The 20827-nt window shown below is 47.1% G+C and overlaps 1 protein-coding gene and 1 long non-coding RNA gene across 5 annotated transcripts in view; one reads left to right on the plus strand and one right to left on the minus strand.

The window, feature by feature from the left end:
• Positions 1-20827, plus strand: part of LOC144614757 (uncharacterized) — a 35124-nt gene that overhangs the window by 7357 nt on the left and 6940 nt on the right. The window lies entirely within an intron of this gene.
• Positions 1-20827, minus strand: part of VPS35L (VPS35 endosomal protein sorting factor like) — a 115606-nt gene that overhangs the window by 526 nt on the left and 94253 nt on the right. For all 4 annotated transcript variants that reach the window (XM_078439918.2, XM_078439917.2, XM_078439916.2 and 1 more), the window contains 4 exons: positions 18981-19120; positions 12135-12300; positions 6295-6413; positions 316-462 (listed from right to left, as the gene is read on the minus strand). In XM_078439918.2, coding sequence (XP_078296044.2) covers positions 316-462; positions 6295-6413; positions 12135-12300; positions 18981-19120 — 572 coding nt within the window. The remainder of the gene's footprint in view (positions 1-315; positions 463-6294; positions 6414-12134; positions 12301-18980; positions 19121-20827) is intronic.

Genomic DNA, 20827 nt, shown 5'->3' on the forward strand with positions numbered 1-20827 from the left:
AGCTGCTATTTCTATATATGTCTTTTTGTTTTCATTTTGAGAGGGCACGAACAGGGGAGAGGTGGAGAGAGAGAGGGGGACAGAGGATCCGAAGGGGCTCTGCGCTGAGAGCAGAGAGCGTGACGCGAGGCTCAAAGTCACAAACCATGAGATTATGACCTGAGCTGAAACTGAACGCTTAACTGAGCCACCAGGCGCCCTATTATTCAGAGGGAAAAAAAGGAAGATGAGCACTGATGTGGTATTGAGGCCAGCTGTGCTTTGGCCAGTGGGTTTGTGTCGCTCACCAGGACCCCCATGCTCCCAGAGCCTCACCATGGTCCTGGTGTCTGCACAGCCGTGCCTCTGTGCCAGGTGCCACAGGTTGACAGAGAGTTGGTTGAGTCTGTTGTTGCGCAGGTCCCCGTGGGCCAAGATGCTATTAAAGAAGGAAAGGCCCAACGAGCTCTGGCGCTTCAGGGCCTGAAATAGAAGAGAGAGATCAGGATCAGGCAGTGGGGCACAGGCGGGGGCCCCGCGTGGACATCAGTTCTACCTTGGATCTTCTGGAGGGGCTGCTTAATCTCTGAGTCCCGCCTTCATCTGTAGGACAGGAAGGTAATGCCAGCTCACAGGGTAAGTGAGGACCGAATGAGATGATGCATATAAAGCCCTTTGCCCTGTGCCTCCATGGGCATTTATTACTCAAGTACAGATGAAAACGAAAAGTCTAAAATAAGTCTTTCAGTTGTGTCCTCAAGCCACCCAAAGTGCAGTCACTACCCAGTAACCAAAGGGCAGAAATAAAGGCCAAATGACAACAGCTCCCCAAGAGCAACAGCCAGGCCCAGCTTTTATAAGAACCATTCTATACTTTGATTCCAAATCTAGCCTCTCTTAATCTGATTACAAGTACCTAAATAAGAAAAAGTCTAACCCAAATGTTAAAGGTGACCAGACCTGAATCCCAGCTTTGCATGGTACAAGACAAAAAGAGAAAGTCAATCTCCAAAATGCAACAACAGTCCTAGGAGAAAAGATACAAGTTCTGAAAGGTAAACAGAGGCATGTGGAAAGCCAAATAAATAGGGGGGTGCTGACAGGAGCCAAGTTCACTCATGTATCCATGTGGACCCTGGACGGTTGATGACCTGGGCCCTTGCTGAATGCCCTTGGCTCACACTGCAGAACATCACTGGGCTCAGAGCCTCATTCATCTGCTTTGCTCCCTGGCGGCTAATGGGAATGGAGCCCTTACGGGGGACCAGGTATTCTGCTCTGTGCTTTACAGAGCTCATCAGAGTTACCTACACAGCAGATCTTTGTGGGAGGCATACTTCTAACCAGCTGCGTGAAGCACATGTTTAGCACTGTCTCTCAGGAATCCCAACCCCTGGTTATTTAAGCGTCATGCTAGGTGCTGGGGTGAAGGGACTTAGCAGGTGTAAAGTTATGGACTGACTTTACAGAGTCCTGGATTACCTGGGTGGGCCCAATTGAATCACTTGAGCCCTAAACAGAGAAATTTCTGAGAGAGAAGTCGGCAGAAGGAGGGAGACTGGAGATCAGAAGCATTTGACCACCATTAATGGGTCTCAAGAGGGAAGAAGAGGGGCCAAAAGCCAAAAAAGCAGCTTCTAGAAGCTAAGAACCTCTAGCCAAGAGCCAGCAAAGAAACAGGACTTCAGTCCTACAACTGCATGGAACTCAAGTGTGCCAACACCCTAAAATAAGCTGGTCAGTCAACATCTTGATTTTGACCTTGTAAAATCCAGCCAGCGCCAACTCAAACTATGAAATAATAAATGAGTATTTTAAGCTGTTGAGTTTGTGCCAATTTTCTTAAGGCTGCAATAGGAACCCAGTCCACTCCCATTGTGTAGAGGCCTCCAAGTTCAGAAAGCTTTGGGGAATTTGCTCACAGATGACAGCGCAGAGGTCCAGTTGTCCCACTCCAGCTGATACGATATTCCCATAGACTCAGTGCTGGCATCACATTAGGAATCCAGACTCTGAAGAGGCTAAGAGTTGCCTCTGTCAACTACTCTAGGTGGACAAAACCAACCTACTAATCATGCATCTGTTCATCATTTCACAAATATTCATGGGGCCTGGACTCTGCTAACTGCTGAACCAACTTAACCCCTCCTGCCATCCTCTCCCAAGTGAGAATTTAAAATATCTTGGTGGAGGAAAAAAAATAATGACCAAGGAGCAGCACAGCTGGGTGATGGTGGCTGAATGGCAAGGAAGAGACACCCCCCACCCCCCGTTGAGTCTGCTTTGGCAACAGCCTGGACCAGGTGACAGTCCTAGAAGCTGAGCTGACTCAACATCACAGTCAAAGAGTGGGGTCATCCTGTGCAGGGCCCAAGCCTGCAGGCACAGGGAACTCCTGACTGCCTGCTTTGGGGTCTTTAATCTAATGAGACAATACAGTTCTACCCCAACCGGGAACCTGGGCAGAGATGACCATTCATTGAGTTCCAGCCCTGGTCTGATGCTGGGACCACAAGAGTGCACCCTTTCTGCTTACAAGAGGAAGCTAAAGGAAAATTCTATTTCAAATACAACTAAAAGAGTCACCCCTGAGAGAGGCCCTTGAACCACATTTCATTGAAGTGGGAGGTTTTTTTTTAAAGTCAAACAAGAGAGACCATATCTAACAAGTGGCTATTTTCCCATTCTGGATCTTCCCAGTAAACATTTTACCCTAAAAAGCTCAATCCACATGTGGTTTAAGTGCATAGCCCCTTAAAAGTGAAATTATTAGAGACAGATCTGAGGGACGAGAAGTCATGCCAGCCAACAAGCAGACCCAGAAAACCACAAACACATTATGAGAGGACCAAATCAGGCCTTGAGCCCCCCTCCTCTTCTCCAAGGTTTTAAATAGAAAAGAGCTTTTCATTCTTTGCCTATGAGAAATGTCATTTCCAGGAAGCTCCATGGGTCTGGCATGATTCCCAGCTTCACCACACCCAAATAAACAACTTCATACTCAGGGGTAAAATGGCCAACTCCATGTGGATTAAGGGGACAATTTTGGAAGTAGGTCTACTACCAGCAACGAGAGATGGGATACTCAGGACTGGCATCAATCAGCATTGGGGTTTTTCAACAGCATGAAGCTTCACTCTCCACTAGGTAGAAGAATCTGACCCCTTTTTCCCAGAGACCAGACTCGAGAGGATCCCATCTCCAGGGATCCTGCCATGACACGGTTGTCTGTGCTGAATTTTACACTGCACTGTTAAAAGGATGATCTGTTCCATTTTAGCTCGATCCACCCATATTTTTCTAATAAATGTGCATATATAGAAGGACATTTTCATTTAATGTCCCTGGTATTTATGGGGAGTTAAAACGTTCTTTTGAAAAATTCCAACTTTGCTGTTTTCTCAGAACCCTGATTCAGAGTCATTATCACCATCAATGCTCCCTCCTTCAAGAGAAAAAGAGACATAAACATTAAATTACAGCACTGTCCCCTCCTACTCCATTAGCTGCAAGTATACATTCTAAGACACCCTAGTAAATGTCTGGAACCACAGAGAGTACCGAGCTTTATATATACTGCTTTTTCCTATACATACATACCTATGGCAGTTTATAAATTAGGCACAGTAAGAAATTAACAAAATAGAATTCTATAATAAAAGTTATGTTAATGTGGTCTTGAAAATATTGTACCATACTCGCTCTTTTTAGGATGTAAGGTGATAAAATGCCTACATGAGGTGAATGATGTAGTGTTAGGCTACTACCAGCCTTCTAATGAGATGTCAGGAGGAGGATAATTTGCTTGTGGATCCTAGTTGAAACCAGGTACCTGCAACTGCATGATGGGGCAAGGAGGTGGGAGGACGATAACTGGACATAACTACATATTTATATATATAGTTCTCAGGTTTATTTTTATTGTGAGCTTGGGATTTTTCTAGGCTATGGTCGTTTATGCTGTTGGTGGCCACCTGTGATTAAACCCAGCCTGTTGCATCAAGTTGAAGAAATGTATTTATTTTCAAGCCATGTAGCAAATTTTTCTTGAGTGTAAGCTGTTAAACACATACCATTGCTCTGAGGGCCCTGGGTTTTAAAAATCAGGAAAAGGTACTAAGAACAATTTTTCATGGCAGAGGAGCAGAGGGGGACCTGACTAGTGAAGTAAGTGGAAGCTGAAGGTGAAGGACTCCACTCCGTGGGGTAGAAAGAGCTCTCACCTGAAAACCACCTATTTGTGCAAAGGAAAGCTGGGTCTTTAACCCTAACAGTGTTTGAAAAAGGCCTCTTCTAATACTCACTGGTTTGATAAACCAGTTTCTCTGAAGAAACTGGGGTTCTGATTCTGCCCCTTGCCCAGACAGCCAGGCGCCCTCCATGTGTTAACTTCTCCAGAGTTCTGTAGCCCTGTGTCCAGAAGGGTCCCCAGGTTGGCGGGACACCCCCAAAGTACACTCCCTCCATAGAGAGGGCACTGTGACCAACTCTGGACCCAGGGCAGCAGTTCTGTATTTTCCTTCTGCCTCTTGGACTGCTAACCCTAAGGCTGGCCCTGAACTTGGCAGGGGCTGCTGGAGAATGGAGTCCAGAAAAAATACCTCTCTCTCTAGCACCTGCTTGAATACCCTGGGGATGATGGGAACCCAGAACACAGATGTATGTCACACATGCGTACACCCACAGCTGTGTAATATTCTGGTGGTCTTCTGGTGGGGCAGGGGGATAAGGGCAATGGTGGTGTTTTATATAGCCCTGGAAATGAGTAATAATTTAACTTGAAATCCAGTTTGATCTTACTCTGTATTCAAAGGATTTGATGGGGTGGGGATGCAGCAGCAAAAACTAGGAACCAGAGAATCTGAGGAAGGGAAGGAAGGGGAAGGCTTGGAAAGCTACTGGGAAGCAGGCAGTCCAAAATCTGCCTTAGGTTTGGGAAAGGGAATTGAGCAGGACACAGGCAAGAACAGGGCCTGCCATGATGAAATCCGGAACGAGACATCAGGTTGTCTCTTGACAGTTGGGAATAAAAAAGCCCAAAATGCTCAGAGCTTCAAGCTGACAGCTTGGAGTAATAAAGAGCAAGACCCCAGGGAGCAGGTGGAGGCAGAAACAAATTCAAGTGCCGGCTGACCCACAGAAGGAATGCAGAGAAAGGTCAGGCATCAGCTCTGACTCCTAAAGTACTGCCGGCCTCCACCCCCTAACGCAGTAACAGAGATGAGCATCGGTCTGAACAACTAACTGCCTCGGCCAAACCTGAGACGGGCTGCTGGGATCCATCTGTCACCCACATGTTTGGGTTGAAGCTGCAAAAAAGGAAGTCATGATTGGTCTAACGGGAAGGGAACCAGGTAGTTCTGTAGATTGGACTAGGTGAAAATTAACATTAAAATCAGTTAAGCATCTAACTTTATGGAGAACATGGAAAAACTGCTCTAAAAATGTAAAAGATCTAGCATCTGATACATTGGTGTATTCTGTGGGTAAGAACATGGGTTCCAGAAGACTGCCTTGACCACATATCGTGTGGCTGCCACTCCAGGATTTTGTCCTTGCCTGTAAAGTTTAAAGGCACAGCTGTTCCCACCTCACCCGACTGTCCTGAGGTTTAGGTGAGACAATGCATGCAGAGTCGTCAACACCACACTTAAGTAGAACAAAGGCTGGAGAAACAGAACCTACCATCATAGGAGGACAATAACCACATGCTTGTCTTACAAGATAAGCGGAAAGGCTTTGGTTGAGGAGGGCAATGCAGTCGTTAAAAAACTACTACTGTAAGCTGGGAGGTCTGTAGGTGGGGACCCTGGTGTTCATTCACCAGAGGAAACCCAGGGCTGTGGAGAAACCTCTCTGAGCCTCCATTTCCTTTTCTGTACAGTAAGAACAAACACAGCACTTGTACCTTGGCATGAAAAAAATGCAGGCAAAGCACAGGCTGTTTATTCAGTACGTAGTGGTCAAGGATTTGCTGTATGCCAGCCTCAGGGTGTGGGGATGCTGTGGTGAGTGACAGACCCTAGAGACTTAACCTCAGGCACAAGGAGATCTCCAAAACTCATGGCACAAGGTCCCTGTCCCCATGGAGCTTAAATTCTGGTGGGAGAGGCAAACAACTGAAATAAGCAGAACATTTCAGAGAGTGACCAAGTAAAGTAGGAGCAAAACCCCTGGATGGAGCACTCATCATGTCTGCACATAAACACACTATTCACGTGAATGAGTTTCCTTTCCAGAATGAACCAACGTTTGCCCTAGAAACTTGTGCACTCAGAGCAAGCAGCAGCAGGAGGACAGGCAGAGGGCACCTACCTCATCCTTGGCCAAGGTTTTCAGATGCTCCAGGATCTGAGCCATCACCGTTTCACACAGCTTGTTGTTTTCAGCCAGAAATTTGGTGTCTCCCCCATAGAGGCTGTCGTTGGAGTCAACTGATGGAACAGACCAGAGCAGTGAGCAAAATGTGGTATGCCCATTCAAAGGAATATCATTTAATCATAAAAAGGAATGAAATTCTGATACATTAAAACATGGATGAATCCTAAAATCTTTATAAGTGAAATGTGCCAGACACAAAAGGGCAAATACTGCATGATTCCTCTTTTACGAGCTACTAGAATAGGTAAATCCATAGAAGGAAGTAGAATGGAGGTCAGCACAGGCTGGGGAGACAGGGAGGGAAAAGGAAGTCACTGTATTGGGTACAGAGTGCTGGGATGATGAAAAAATTCTGGAAATGGACGGTGGTAATGGCTTCACAACATTGAATATACTTGATAAAACTGAATTGTACACTTAATGATAGTTAAAATGGTAACCTTTATTACTATGTGTATTTTAACAATTTTTTTAACGTAGTCTTAGGACAAAAAAGTCGAGATCTCTGATTACAGAGACCACTCCAAAGGATTTATTTATTTTAAGAAAATAATCAAGGGGTGCCTGAGTGGCTCAGTCGGTTAAGCATCCAACTTCGGCTCAGGTGAGAATATCATAGTTCATGAGTTCGAGCCCCACGTCGGGCTCTGTGCTGACAGCTCAGAGCCTAGAGCCTGCTTCGGATTCTGTGTCTCCCTCTCTTTCTGCCCCTCCCCTGCTCATGCTCATGATCTGTCTCTCTCTCTCAAGAATAAATAATGAAAAAAAAATTTTTTTAAAGAAAATAATCCAGCAGGTACCCAAAGATGCACATATGTGATTTGTTGTTTTGCTGTGAACAGCAGCATTCGTTATATGTTCACTGTATGTTCATTATAAACTTGTTTAAAAGGGTGAAATGAGAAGTAATGTAAATGTCAATCAACAGAGTTTTAACTAAATGCTCTGTTACAATATTAAATACTAGGAGGAGAATAAACGATGTGATCTATAGTTGTTAATTACCATATACTATGTTATACTATTAGTAACAGTTACAAGATACTATCAATTTTAATTTTTATTTTCTTTAAGTTTATTTATTTTGAAAAGAGAGTGCATGAGTGGAGGAGGGGCAGAGAGAGGGAGTGAGAATCCCAAGGAAGCTCTGTACTGTCAGTGCAGAGCTGGACGTGGAGCTTGAACCTGTGAACCATGAGATCACAACCTGAGCCGAAGTCAAGAGCTGGACACTCAATGGAATGAGCCAATCAGATGCCCCAAGCTACTATGAATTTTTAAAAAGTGACAAAACAGTATCCATAGTAGAGCCTTTATATAAATATAGCACACAGATATACATATATCCATGTATATTTCCTAATTTATAGTTGCTTAAGAACCAATTTTTAATTATTTCCTTTCAATTTGTCTGAATCTTTTAGAGAATGGGACAGAGGCGCCGGGGTGGCTCAGTCGGTTGGGTGTCTGACTTTGGCTCAGGTCATGATCTCCAGGTCCATGGGTTCGAGCCCTGCATTGGGCTCTGTGCTGACAGCTTGGAGCCTGGAACCTGTGTTGGATTCTGTGTCTCTCTCTCTCCCTGCCCCTCCTCTGCTCGTGCTCTAGCTCTCTCAAAAATTAATTGTAGTAATTAATTGATAAAATAATTTCAGACATGTCTTATGTACATTTCTAGTTGCTGTTTCAAAGCAGTACATTGAATACCTGCCTGTCTCACCTCGAAACACCAGCTGACACCATTTTGCTCCTTGTGTGCAAGCTCTCTCACTTGCTCTCTCCACACACACACACACACACACACTCACTCACTCACACATAATGGGTTTTTCTAGCCAAACCATTTGTGAGCAGATTGCAGACCTGTTGTCTAAGAATAATGAACAACTGCTCCCCAGCAGTCTGCTTGCGCCCTGGCTTCTCTGTCCAAAGGCAATCTCTCATCCAATTCTGCCTGTTTATGGGTCTATGTCTCAACTACTATCCACCATTCAGAGGATGACAGCTATTCTTAAAAGAATGTAACAGACTGTGATTCTTGTAAAAGAATGTGATTCAGCCAGTCACCACCACCTGATTTTGCAGGGCAGCAAAACTGCAGCTGGTGAAGGAATTTCTCACATCCACTGCTGAGGACCAGAATAGTTCTTGGCATAAATTCTCAGTCTTACTCTGGGTTGGAACCTACTCTTTCTGATTAGCTCAGCACTGGAAAAGAGAGAAGGTCTGAGACTGCCCATGGCCAACACTCCCCAGGCGGGCCAGGCGTGTGTTCAGAGCAGGCTGCTCGCGTGCGCACACACACACTGCACCTCCTGGGTAAGGGTCTGCTCTGCACCAGATTCCACGCTAGGAGCTGGGGACCCAGTGGGGGCCGAGGCTGATTTGGTTCCTGCCTCAGAGAGCTCACAGACCATTAGCAGATGCAGACCAGCAAACTGAAAAGCACGTACTGAATGTCAGAAGGGGGCAGTACAAGGGGTTATGGGATCCTGAAATCTAGGCTTGGGACGGAACTCTGGAATTAACAAGGACAGGCTAAGCTCCACAGCTTGAATTCACCAGACAAGTGGAAAAAGGGGCTAGGGGGCAGGATGAGTTTTCCATACTTGATAATGATGGAGGGAGCAAAGGGCCAAGTTGAGAATTAAAAGGAAGTTGGTCAGACCAGTGTGTATAGTGGCCCCGGAGAGTCCCCTGAGGGAGACATGATATCCCTGGCAGGTGGCCACTAAGAATAGCCCACAATCCCTGCATCTGTCTTGCCCTGCGATCACGACCCTGAACGCTTCAAGGGCCTGGCAGGTGACATGGAGGAGCAAAGGGGCTACACTGGCTTCACAGGGGCATCCTGGATTGTGGTCTTCCAACTAGCTGGATACACACTATCTGCATATTAAATAAACATGCAGGGGCACCTGGGTGGCTCAGCTGGTTGAGTGTCTGACTCTTGATTTCAGCTCAGGTCATGATTCCAGGGTCATGGGATTGAGCCCCGTGTCAGGCACCACGCTGAGCGTAGAGCCTGCTTGAGATTCTCCCTCTGCCCTTCTACCCGACTTGCATGCGCTCTCTCAAATAAAAGAATATAATAAAAAGTAAATAAAAAAGGAACACTCCATACACAGGAAACTTTCCCTCACACATCAAACACGTCTACTCTCTCACATTTGTAGGAGAGCACTGGAGTTCTTGCTCCAGGAAATCTCAGAATGTCATCGGATTAATCTAGAAAGAAAGTAGCAAAGGAATTCTTTGTAAATGCAAAAAAATTTGACCCTAGTTCTTGAGAAGTTCTAACCTGTTTCAACACTGTAAAAGGCTGCCTAGAGTAAGAAAGGGGTGGGGAAACGAAGCGCCTCCCTTGGCCCCCTGGGCCTCTCTCCTCCTAAGACAATTGTCAGGTCACAATTGCACATCCAGAGTAAACACAGCTGGGCCAAGAAAGAAGGAAAACAACCCACCCAGCCTTCCATTTTCTTCTCTAAAAGCCAGAAATCTAGACTCCTGTCTATTGCACATAGCCACACTCCCTTTGCTTGCACTCTGGCTCCCAGTCTGCCAGCTGTATAGTTTAGACAGAGGGTTAAACGAATCTGCTCAAATAGGAGGATGAGGAGAGGACAGGAGACAGGAAAGGGCTTACCCCTCTAACAGGGCCCAAGGTTTGCAGACCCAATTCCAGGTCAGTGCCTGGTCCTCAGAAGTGTCTCTACTGTTATATGTGCACTTGGCAAAAAAGGAAATAAAAATGCCAACCAATAGGAGAGCCGGGGTGGCTCAGTCAGTGAAGTGTCCGACTTCAGCTCAGGTCATGATCTTGCAGTTTGTGGGTTTGAGGCCTGCATCAGGCTCTGTGCTGACAGCTCAGAGCCTGGAGCCTGCTTTGGATTCTGTGTCTCCCTCTCTCTGCCCCTCCCCCACTCATGCTCGCGCTCACTCTCTCTCTCTCTCTCTCTCTCTCTCTCTCTCAAAAATAAAAAAAGGCAACAAATATAGGAAAAGGTGCACAATCTCATTGCTGAGAAATGCAAATTACACTCACTAAAACAGCCCAAATGAAAAAGACTGACCACACGGAGGGAACAAAGGGAACACTCATTCATGCCTAGTGGGAGTGTCAATTGGTACAACCACTTTGGAAAACTGTGAGACAGTATCTACCAAAGCTGAACATAAGCAAATCCAATGAGCCATCAATTCCACCCGTAGGCATATCGCCAGTGGAAATGTACACCAAGAGCACATATAAATGTGTTCACAGCAGCACTACCCTCAACAGCCAGAACCAGGACCGTTGGAAACATGCAAATGTTCAAACCGGAGGGAATGAATAAATTCTGGTATGGTCACCGGGTGGAATACTACACGGCAATGCAAAAGGATGCATGCCAGCTACGCACGGCACAGGTGAATCTCACACACACAGAGTATCGAGTGGAAGAGGCCCGACACCAAAGAATGCTTGCTAAACAATTTCACTGACATCAAAAGTCGAAAACGTACAAACTAATCTGTGATGCTGGAAGCAGAGTGGTGTGCCCTGGAGGGGAAAGTGGGGGCGATGACTGGGTGGGGGCATGATCTGGGTGGGGGTTACCTGGGTGTGTTCACTTTGTGATGATTCATTGAGCTTTCCAGCTAGCTGTATGTCTGACATATGTTATGATTTAATTAAAACACTGTTATTTTATAAAAGGAGGCAGCATGACGCATGCTCCACAGTTCAGGGTGTGACTTGCACTTCCACCAATAACCGGCCACAGGCCATGGCGTCTCTCGGAGTCTCCCCTTGCTCACACATAAAATGGGGATGTAAATGCCTGTCTTACACGCTTCAGGGCCGTGAGGAGTACAGAAGAAAGATCCGTGGAGTCTGGGGTGGGCCTTGGCACGCAGTAGGAGCTCAAGTCTCAGGTGCTGTCATCATCCACATCAACCTGCCTCCCTAAGTTACATCTTAACTATTAGCCCCCAAATGCCAGCTAGAGGAAGCCTGAGAGTTGTAGCAGAAGGCCCTCCCTTAGCACTGCAAATGTGTTTCCAGAAATTTCCAAGTGGAGAGACCGTTGCTTAAACCCTAAAGTATGCAATTACTGGCCAACGCACTTTTCACAACAATAGGGCCATCTTGGGAAAACCGATAATTAGAACGGAGGGTCTGACAAGCAGGTGGGTGCTTGGGCTCAGCGGGCAGATGTCTGGAATTGGGACTGTCCTGCGTTACATTCAGGATGTGAGAAGTCTGCTTTCAAATTCCTGGCAGCAGATGCAGAATGGCTGGTAGCACGTGGGGGAGGCAAGGCCACCTCCTTCCTCCTGAGCATCTGAAATAGGGGTTCCCTGAGCCTCAGCATCACCTGAAGAACTAGGTAAAAACACCCAGGGTCCCACCTGAGTCTGTGGTTAGGGGCAGGCCTGGGAGAAGCTCATGCCTATGGACATCAAACCACCTTTCTAGGTTATTCTGTAGCACACCAGAGAGAGCACGGAGTGAGTGCTTGGAGTGCTCCCCTAAACTTGTCAGGTCGTCAAAATGATTCTGGATATTTGTTAAAGACAAAATTCTCCGACCTCTTCTTGGGGTTCCCAATTGAGAAGGGGCAGGATGGGGCTCAGGGATCTGCTCAGGTTCTTACTTGGGCACATGTAGTGAGACCCTGGACTAGAAGTTTCTGGTGCATAAAACCCTAAGGGATTTAAAAACAAAAACATTTTACTGGACTTTCATGAAATTCCAGCTCGGTGTAGTCCAGTGGGAGGGGCCCCGCTACCTTTGTCTATGTGGTAGAGATAGGTCTCCTGGCTCATGGCGGATAGGAGGTGCAGGACACAGGTGTAGATGCGGATTTTGTCGTCACTGTTGTCCTCCCAGGTGTAGTCCTGGATCACGTTGAGAAGCTCTCGGACAAGGAACAGGACCCCATGTTCTGGGTGATCCTAGCGGAAAGCCAAAAAAGGATAAATAATGCTAGATAGGAAGCAGGAGGAGAAACCAAAAAACAAAAAATCCACCAGGACAGAAGCCTGGGTCCCTCCCTTTAGCAGTTCTCGGGGAATGGCAGTGCCAGCTACTTTGCAGGCGAGCCCACTCACAAGCCTGCTCAAACACCACTGAGAAAACGGACAGGATAATGTTCATCCCGCCAACGAGCATGCTCCAGTCTGGGGAGACGAGCTTGGAGAGCCTCTTTGGGTCCAAGGAATGAGGGAGCTAAGTTACCTGTCAGCTTAATGGCCTGTTTCCAAAATTACACACTGCTTCTATGTGTAGAGCAGTAAAAAGTCCTGCTCCTCCGACTCCAAAAGCAAGATTGTGGGTGTTGTAGCAGATCCAACATCGGAAGCCACCTGCTTTGCGTAAGCCCCCAGTGATCACTGTCACCAGCAAGGGCACCAGCGTTAAATATAGCCTTGCTCTTCAGGGCGTTCAGTGACATTAACAGCTAAAGTGAGGACGCTCTCTTGGGAGAGGAAAAAACCCAAGAGGCAGAGCGCAGAATGGTGTTCCTCAGATGCTGAAATGAATCGGAAGAGAGTGCCGGATGCCACAAAGCCAGCAGCTTAGTTCACTTCCAACAAGCTGCCTGCATTTCTGTGGCTCCCCTTCTGAACATGCTCCATGGAGGCCTACCACCAAGAGTCAGTGCCCAGCTCTGGGGCCATCGTCTTGCTCACCCGGTGGCCACACCTTGCCCCTCATCCACTCCAGCCAGCACCTTTATGTCCCCTGGGCCCAGCTGGACCACTCAGAATCCTGCCAGGACACAGTGGGCATGCTCAAAATGGTTCCGTGAGGACCAGTTCAAGAAGGATTATTTATCGAGACAGGGGCACCGTGAAGGGAGCTGGAGAGGAAGGACAGGCGAGGCACCCGGGGCCTCACGACAGCAGGAAGCCCTTACCGACCCTGGACTGAAAGCACAAGGCGGGGGGGGTAATGACCGAAAGTGCAAGACCCGCAGCTGGAGACGGCACCTAGCAGGAGCTGCAGCCTCGGGTAGAAGAACAAGGCCGCTGCCAACCCACGGCCGCGTCAGGGGACGGATGCCCCAAACTCGCTCTCCTCCCGCCTTCCAGTCTGCTGTTGGTCCTGCCGCTGGCTGAGCGACTTGGAGACCAGAAGGGAGCCCAGGTGAGGCAGTCCCCAGGGGCTGGTCTCCCACACAGATCTCCACGGAAGCGCAGAGGATGCTGCCGCCGGCAGCTCGCGTGCCAAGGATAGCTGGCTTCCCGGCCCTACCGCACCCCCCGACTGGAATCTTCATCTGCAAGACGGCCACACTGGCTCCTCGACAGCCTCCAGATCCCATCGTACACGCCAGCTTCTCAGTGAGGCCTTCTCCGATCAGCCAGCCAGAGCCTTGCTCACCGCCGGCCCCCAGTCTCCATCACAGACCGTCCTGTCTGTAATTCTGCAGTGCAGTTCTCAAGTGACTTCCTCACTCCCGCAGTGAACTGCCCCACAATATCTCTTGTTTACGCTTATCTTTCATCGTCGCCTGTAACCCAGCACGACAGACACTTCCTCTGCCATATTTGCCGATACACAGCCAGGACTGCCCTGGGAACACAGTGTGAACGGTGTCCCGCCCTGTCCCTGGTTCTAGGACAGTGCTGGGCGCAGGCAAGCACCCAGTAAGTCATGGTGGTTGGATTACAGTTTGAGCACCTTCTATGTGCCAGGCGCTGAGGTGGCTACAAAGACGAATAACAGTAGCTAAGTTTTATGGTGGCTACCGTAGCTTTTCTGTGTTCCAGTTAGATATGATCATGACCACCCCCCCACACCCCCAATTTCACAGATGGCAGATGAGCCACAGAATGGTTAAGTGGCACTGCTGGTAGGTGGAGGAACCAGGGCTTGAGCTCTGACAGTCTGGCTCCAGAGCAGAGATTCCTAACTGTTAATACTGTATTTTTCTTGCCCCTCTCTGACTTTATGGAGCTGGCTAACTAGGGGAAGCCTTACATGTAAGCCAGCTATTTTGTGACTATTGTTTTTTTAACCTTTGCTTTTTTTGAGCAAGAAAGAGCATGAGCAGGGGAGGGGCACAGAGAGAGGGAGACACAGAATCCAAAGCAGGCTCCAGGCCCTGAGCTGTCAGCACAGAGCCCGAAGGGGGCTCGAACTCAAAAACCACGAGATCATGACCTGAGCTGAAGTCGGGTACTTAACCGACTGAGCCACCCAGGAGCTCCTCCATTGCCTACAATTTTTAACTGAATCAAAATTAGGCCTCTGAAGTGGTAACACTGAACCTGTTCAATCAAGTCTGTATGTCCTGCCAAATGTTATAGAGAAGTCTGTCCGCCAAGAGGCTGACCGCTGCTAACACCACAGCAGATTACTTCAAAATACTCTGAAAGTGACACCGTTTGCCGAAGAGAGGCTGGCCTGGGGAAATGTTTATTTCTGCATTTAAAATGACTTTAAATTTTTTTTCTAAACAAATAAAATGAAGTCTTTTAAAAGCCTTGTACGCGGTTGGTAGGAACACAAAATGGTACAGCCACTATGGAAAACAGCATGGAGGTTCCTTGAAAAATTAAGAGAACTACCAGGGGTGCCAGGATGGCTCAGTCAATTAAGCGTCTGACTCTTGATTTTGGCTCAAGTCATGATCTCACAATTGGGAGATCAAGCCCTACAGTGGGCTCCAGGCTGGATGTGAAGCCTGTTTTAAGATTCTTTCTCTCCCTCTCACTCTGCCCCTCTTTCCTGCTCACGCTATCTCTCTCAAAAGAAAAAAAAAAAAAAAAGAACAGAACTACCATATGATTCAGCAGTCCAGCAATCCCACCTTCGGGTATTTGTCCAAAGAGTTAAAATCAGGATCTGAAAGAGGTATCGGTATTCTCATGTTCGCTGTGGCACTATTCACAGTAGCCAAGATGTGGAAACAACCTAAACGCCCACTAGTGGATGCATGGATAATGAAAATGTGATATACATACACAATGGATTAATATTCAGCCTTAAAAAAAACGGAAATTCTGTCAAATATGACAACATGGATGAACCCTGGAAGCCAATAAGTGAAAGAAGCCAATCACAGAGAAATACTCATGATTCCACTTACATAAGGCATCTAATACAGTTATGTTCACAGAATTAAGAATAGATGGTGGTTGCCAGGGGCTAGGAGGAGGAGGAAATGGAGAGCTACTCATCGATGGGCTTATGAGGCACCTGGGTGGCTCAGTCGGTTAAGTGTCCAACTCTTGATTTTGACTCGGGTCATGATCTCACGGTTCATGGGATCGAGCCCTGCATCGGGCTCTGTGCTGAGAGCAAAGAGCCTGCTTGGGATTCTGTCTCTGCACGCTCTGTCTCTGTCTCTGCACGCCTGCTCTCTCTCTCTCTCAAAATAAACAGTTTTTTTAAAATGGGCTTAAAGTTTCAATTAAGCAAGACGAAGATTACTCTAGAGAGCTGCTGTACAACACGGTGTCTGTAGTTAACAATACCGTATCACATACTTAAAAATATGTTAAGATGGTAGATCTCTTGTTAAATGCTCTTACAATGATAAAATTAAACTTAAAAAATTAAGTAAAAGCTGTGACACGAAAGGATATGATCTGAACCAGGTAAAAGTGGGATACGGGAGTTGCCTTCATACTAAACCTACTCACAAGAGACGTGCCTCACGTGAGGCCCATCCTGGGGCCCCGGAGCCCACAGCCTCGGCTATTCAGGCTGAACATCTTCCATATTTATTACTAATGCTGTATCCCACAGGCAGGATGGAGGGTTGCTAATGCTCAGCCTTGAGCTGATAAAGTGCCCTGTCAACGTTTCAGGCTCAGATGGTGCTGAACAGACCCCGGAGCAGCACACACCTGCTGCTCTGCTGCTCACTAGCTGTGCGACCTCAAGCTGTACAGGCTCCCCAGCATGGGCACCTCACGTGGAAAAGGCACAGTGATCCCTACTTTGCAGGGCTTGGAGGAGGAGTCCCAGAGACTGAAGGCTGCTGAAGGTCTGCAGTACAGCACAGGACAGGGGACAGGCAGTCACAAGGGATATTCATCTCCTGATCTTTACTAAACCCCCACAGAAGCGTGCACACTGATACCAGGAACGAGACAATCCGCTGAGGCCAGGGGGACGTTCTGGTGAATGCCAATGGACCAGGCAGGCGACAGAAATGGGTCCAGAGGCACCCATGGGAATTGGAGAGACTGCACATGCCTCTTCCTCCCTCCACAGCATGGGCCAGCTGCCGTGGGTCGGAGAATGTGGGCCCCACATGGCAGGATCTGATTTCTCAAGAGGAACTAAAAAGCTGGGTTTTTCTGTGATCTACCAATTTTTAAACGTGGGTAATTCATACCAAATGTTTTCCATCATTGTGTGGCCAAAAACCGTGTCTCTGGGTTGGATGCCACCCACTGCTCATCAGCATGCAACCCCAGGGACAGAGCTTCTGGGTCAAAAGTACTTTCAGATCAACTGTTTCATTCAACCTCATAGCAGTCCCGTCAGGCAGGCATTTGGGTGACATTTTAGAAAGGTGACAATTATCTGAGGCTGTGAAGAGTTACAAAACGTTCCCAATGCCATAAGGCTGCTGAGTCACTGGGTCAGACGGCACTCAAGTTTCTGACTCCAAGCACAAGGCTTTCGTCCAGTCTCTGATTTTTAACATGAAGAAAATCTCATGTGTAGAAGGAAAATGCATCCCAATTAACCAACAAACAATGACACTGATCAGCTTAGATTACTCCTTAGAAATGCTGGGGTTTTTTTCTTCTTTTTTTTTTTGGTCCCCTCACTTGACAACTAGACTCTCCAAAATACAGAGAAACTGTTTATACAAAGGACTAAGAAGGTGATTTGAAAACCCTGAGGTCAGGCGTTGAGCACTGCCTCCTGACCAAGCCATCTTGTCTCCCCAGAACCTGGGATTTCAACCTGGACACTTGGAAGCTAAGTCACTCTTTGTCTCCTCGGCTCCACTGAGAATTCACACGCCATTCCAAATGCACACTTCAGTGGTTAGGATACTCCCAGAGCTGTGCAACTGTCACCACGATCAATTTGAGAACATTTCTGTCACCCCAAAAAGGAACTGTGTACTCATGAGAGAGAGTTGCTTCCTGGCCTGAGTGCAGAGGGATGTTTTTTCAAGTGCGGTCCTGGACCATCCACACCTGAACTACTCAGGAGGCTTTCAAAAGTGCCGATTCAGGGCCCCATCTTAACCTACTGAGTCCACCTCTCTGGGAGGGGGCCCCAAGAATCTGTATTTTAGCACGGATCCCGGATTCCTGTACACATTTGGTTCAACCATGTTTTGTACCTGGACCCTGTCATATCCCGGTGAAGGCTATGGACTCCTCAGGATATGACTTGTAATACAGAAAATACAATAAATAAAAACAAAAAAATAAAATAAATGCAGAAAATAAAATATGCAAGACCACAAAAGAAAAATAAAACATACTCATCAAAATATTTTTTTCAATATATTCGTTATATAATGTATTCTATTAGTTCTTGATGAGTATGTTTGATTAGCAATTATGCTAAAATATACTTGTCAAAATATTTTTTCAATGTATTTGTTATACCGTATTCTATTACTTCTTGGTGAGTATGTTTAAGTCTTCTGAAATATCTGTCACCTTAAATGTGATATGAACAAATGGTTGATTTCTTTGGTGACAAATTCCTAGCCCTGTGACTACCTGCTACTGTGGCTCGTTGCCTATATAACTCACAATGGAAAAAAACCAAAAAACTCACAAGGGAGCAAAGGGCCAATTTCAGTTTCACAGAGATTTGTAAAAATTGAGATTTTTTTTTCTCATCTAAATTCATGGTTGCCCTGCCAAACCCTCACGAAGCAAGCAGGGAGATTGTGGGTTAAGAACCTCTGCTAGGGTGAGGGTCCTGGTGCTGGGTCTGGAGAGACAGAAGCCTGATTCCTGCCAGCCCAAGCATGACTGCACATCAGAATGTTCCAGAAAAAACCCCAGCATCCTTCCAACAATGTCTTCTTTGATCTCCACTATCTCATTTTGGTTTCTAGCACTTGCCATCAAAAGAACATCACCATCACCTTTTACAGGGTTGGACTGTTCTAACCACATGTGTATACTCACTCACTTAATCCTCACAATGACCTGGAGATGAAGACACTATTATTACTCCCATTTTATAGATTAGGAAACTGCAGCCCAGGCATGTTATATAATTGCCTGAGCCTCCGGGGCTAGGAAGAGGGGGAGGGGAGATTCCACCCTAGGCATCTTGGTCCGAGGCCTCAGTCCTTAACCCCTAAGTGGCACCCACTTGACTATGTACAGAACCGCAACTAAGACACCCCGTATACAAAATGAATGGAAAAGACATTGAGTAACTTAGGGATGCCTGGCTGGCTCAGTTGGTAGAGCATGTGACTCTCGATCTCAGGGTCTTAAGATCGAATCCCCGTGTTGAGGGAGGAGATTATTTACTAAATAAAAGTAAAACACTGAGCAATGTAAACCTCTGACTAGAAAAGCAGCACATAGACACAGAGAGAATGTCCCTGCACTTTTAGGGCTAAAGATGTACATGAGGCAGATCAAAGAAGGACATCACCTATGGCTCTTCTGGCAAAACGTACCGGAACTATTAATAAAGTAGAAAAGAAATTGCAGAGGAATTCCAGAAGGAATGATTCTGACGGTCGCATCTTTCCATCGATATTAATCGTCTTTGGAACTTCCGGAATGAGGCTTATAGCGGCTTTGAAGAAGGCATCGGCTGCAAGACAGAAGAAAATTCCGAGTATGAGAACTCTGAAAAATTCAGGGTCTGCTTTCTTCTTCACCTGGCTGCCAGGCCCATCCTGCGAGTTACATGGAAGGCAGGCCATGCTGAGGGCCAGATACAGTGGGCAGGTCCGACTGGAGGGCTTCTGCAACCTTAACCGACTCGTAGAACATTCCGCAGAGAGGGTACTGCTGTTGCCTCACATCTCCACCTCTCTCCCTCCTTCTTCACTGAGCAATTCAGCTCAAAGAGCCTCCGTCAGGGTGGCTTTGATAATTAAGTGAAATAAACAAGTGGCCAATTTTTACAGAAAGCCAAGAAATAGTAGCTGCCGGGGCAGACAGCTCAACCCAGACTGGTTCACCAAACCCTCCCGTTCACCTTGGGAGAAGGCCACGTGCCTGCTCCTTCAGCAGTGTCCTGGGTATGCTCGAGGTGCCAGCACGAGACGTGGAGCGGGGTGCAAACTCTGGTCTGCCTGGGTCTACTCCAGCACCATATTTGTTACACCATATTTGTTAAAGTAACTGAACCCTCTGAAGGAATCCACACGTGCACGCCCACGCACATGCACACACAAGCTTCTGAGACTTCTGACTAGGTAAATAGTTCTGAGAATCACTTGGGAGATAAAGATATACATATATTTTAAGTTTATTTACTTTGAGAGCCAGAGTGCGCAGGGGAAGGGCAGAAAGAGAGCAAATCCCGGTCAGCACCGAGCACAACTCAGGGCTTGAACCCACGAACCATGAAATCACGACCTGAGCCTAAACCAAGAATCCGGCACTTGACCGACTGAGCCACCCTGGTGCCCCAAGATATTTTTTAAACCACAAAGTTGTCTATAAAACAAGAAGACCTCAAAGGGTGAGAGAAAGCAAGGGGAGGGGAGAGCAGAGGAAGAGAGGGATGGAAGAGTAGATGGGAGGGAGGCAGCAATAGGAGGACAGAGACAGGGAGGAACGGACGGGGAGACAAGCAAGGACTGGAGGTGGGGGTGGAGAGGGAGAGAGTTCTTAAGAGAACTGCCAAAGTATTCCACATGAGAAAAAGCCTCAAGGTCGAAACAGACAAAACACTGACCTGACAAGTGAAATTTTAAACTACCCAACAAGATCAAACGTTTACATGGTCCACATAAATATACTTCCACTCCGAAACGACTTGCAGCGATGCGGAGAGAACACTGCGCTGGCACACAGCATCCTGAACCCAAGCGGGAGCCCCACCCAGCAGCCCAAAGGGGCAAACCCAACAACAAACGCCTGCCCTCTGGGAACAAAGCCCTGCACTTAATGAGAAGAGTATGTGTCTGCAGCTCGATGTGGGCTTTTTTTTTTTTGGTCTTCCCTCCCTTCCTTCTTGAAAGAAAAAAAAAAAAAACCCAAAAACAAACATGTTAAGGAAAGACCATTCTCTCAGAGTTTTCTCTATAAAGTTACCTCTGGTCCTGAATCCTCCCTTCCCAGGCTCTCTCCCACACTGAACTCACACCCTTACGTTCACCTCAGCAAATTTATTAAGCACCAACGGTGACCAGGCACTGTGGACACACAAGGAGGAAAGGGGGTGAAAGTTGACAACATCAGTAGGATGATGAGACTGACCTGATCACACTATTTCACACCTACCTACGGGGAACCTGTTGTGTTCTTTGGTCTGGGGGTGGAGGGAGGACGGGGAGGACACAAAGCA

This window comes from Panthera onca, chromosome E3 (genome assembly GCF_046562875.1).
Source record: "Panthera onca isolate mPanOnc1 chromosome E3, mPanOnc1 haplotype 2, whole genome shotgun sequence".
In the NCBI taxonomy this organism is placed as follows: Eukaryota; Metazoa; Chordata; class Mammalia; order Carnivora; family Felidae; genus Panthera; species Panthera onca.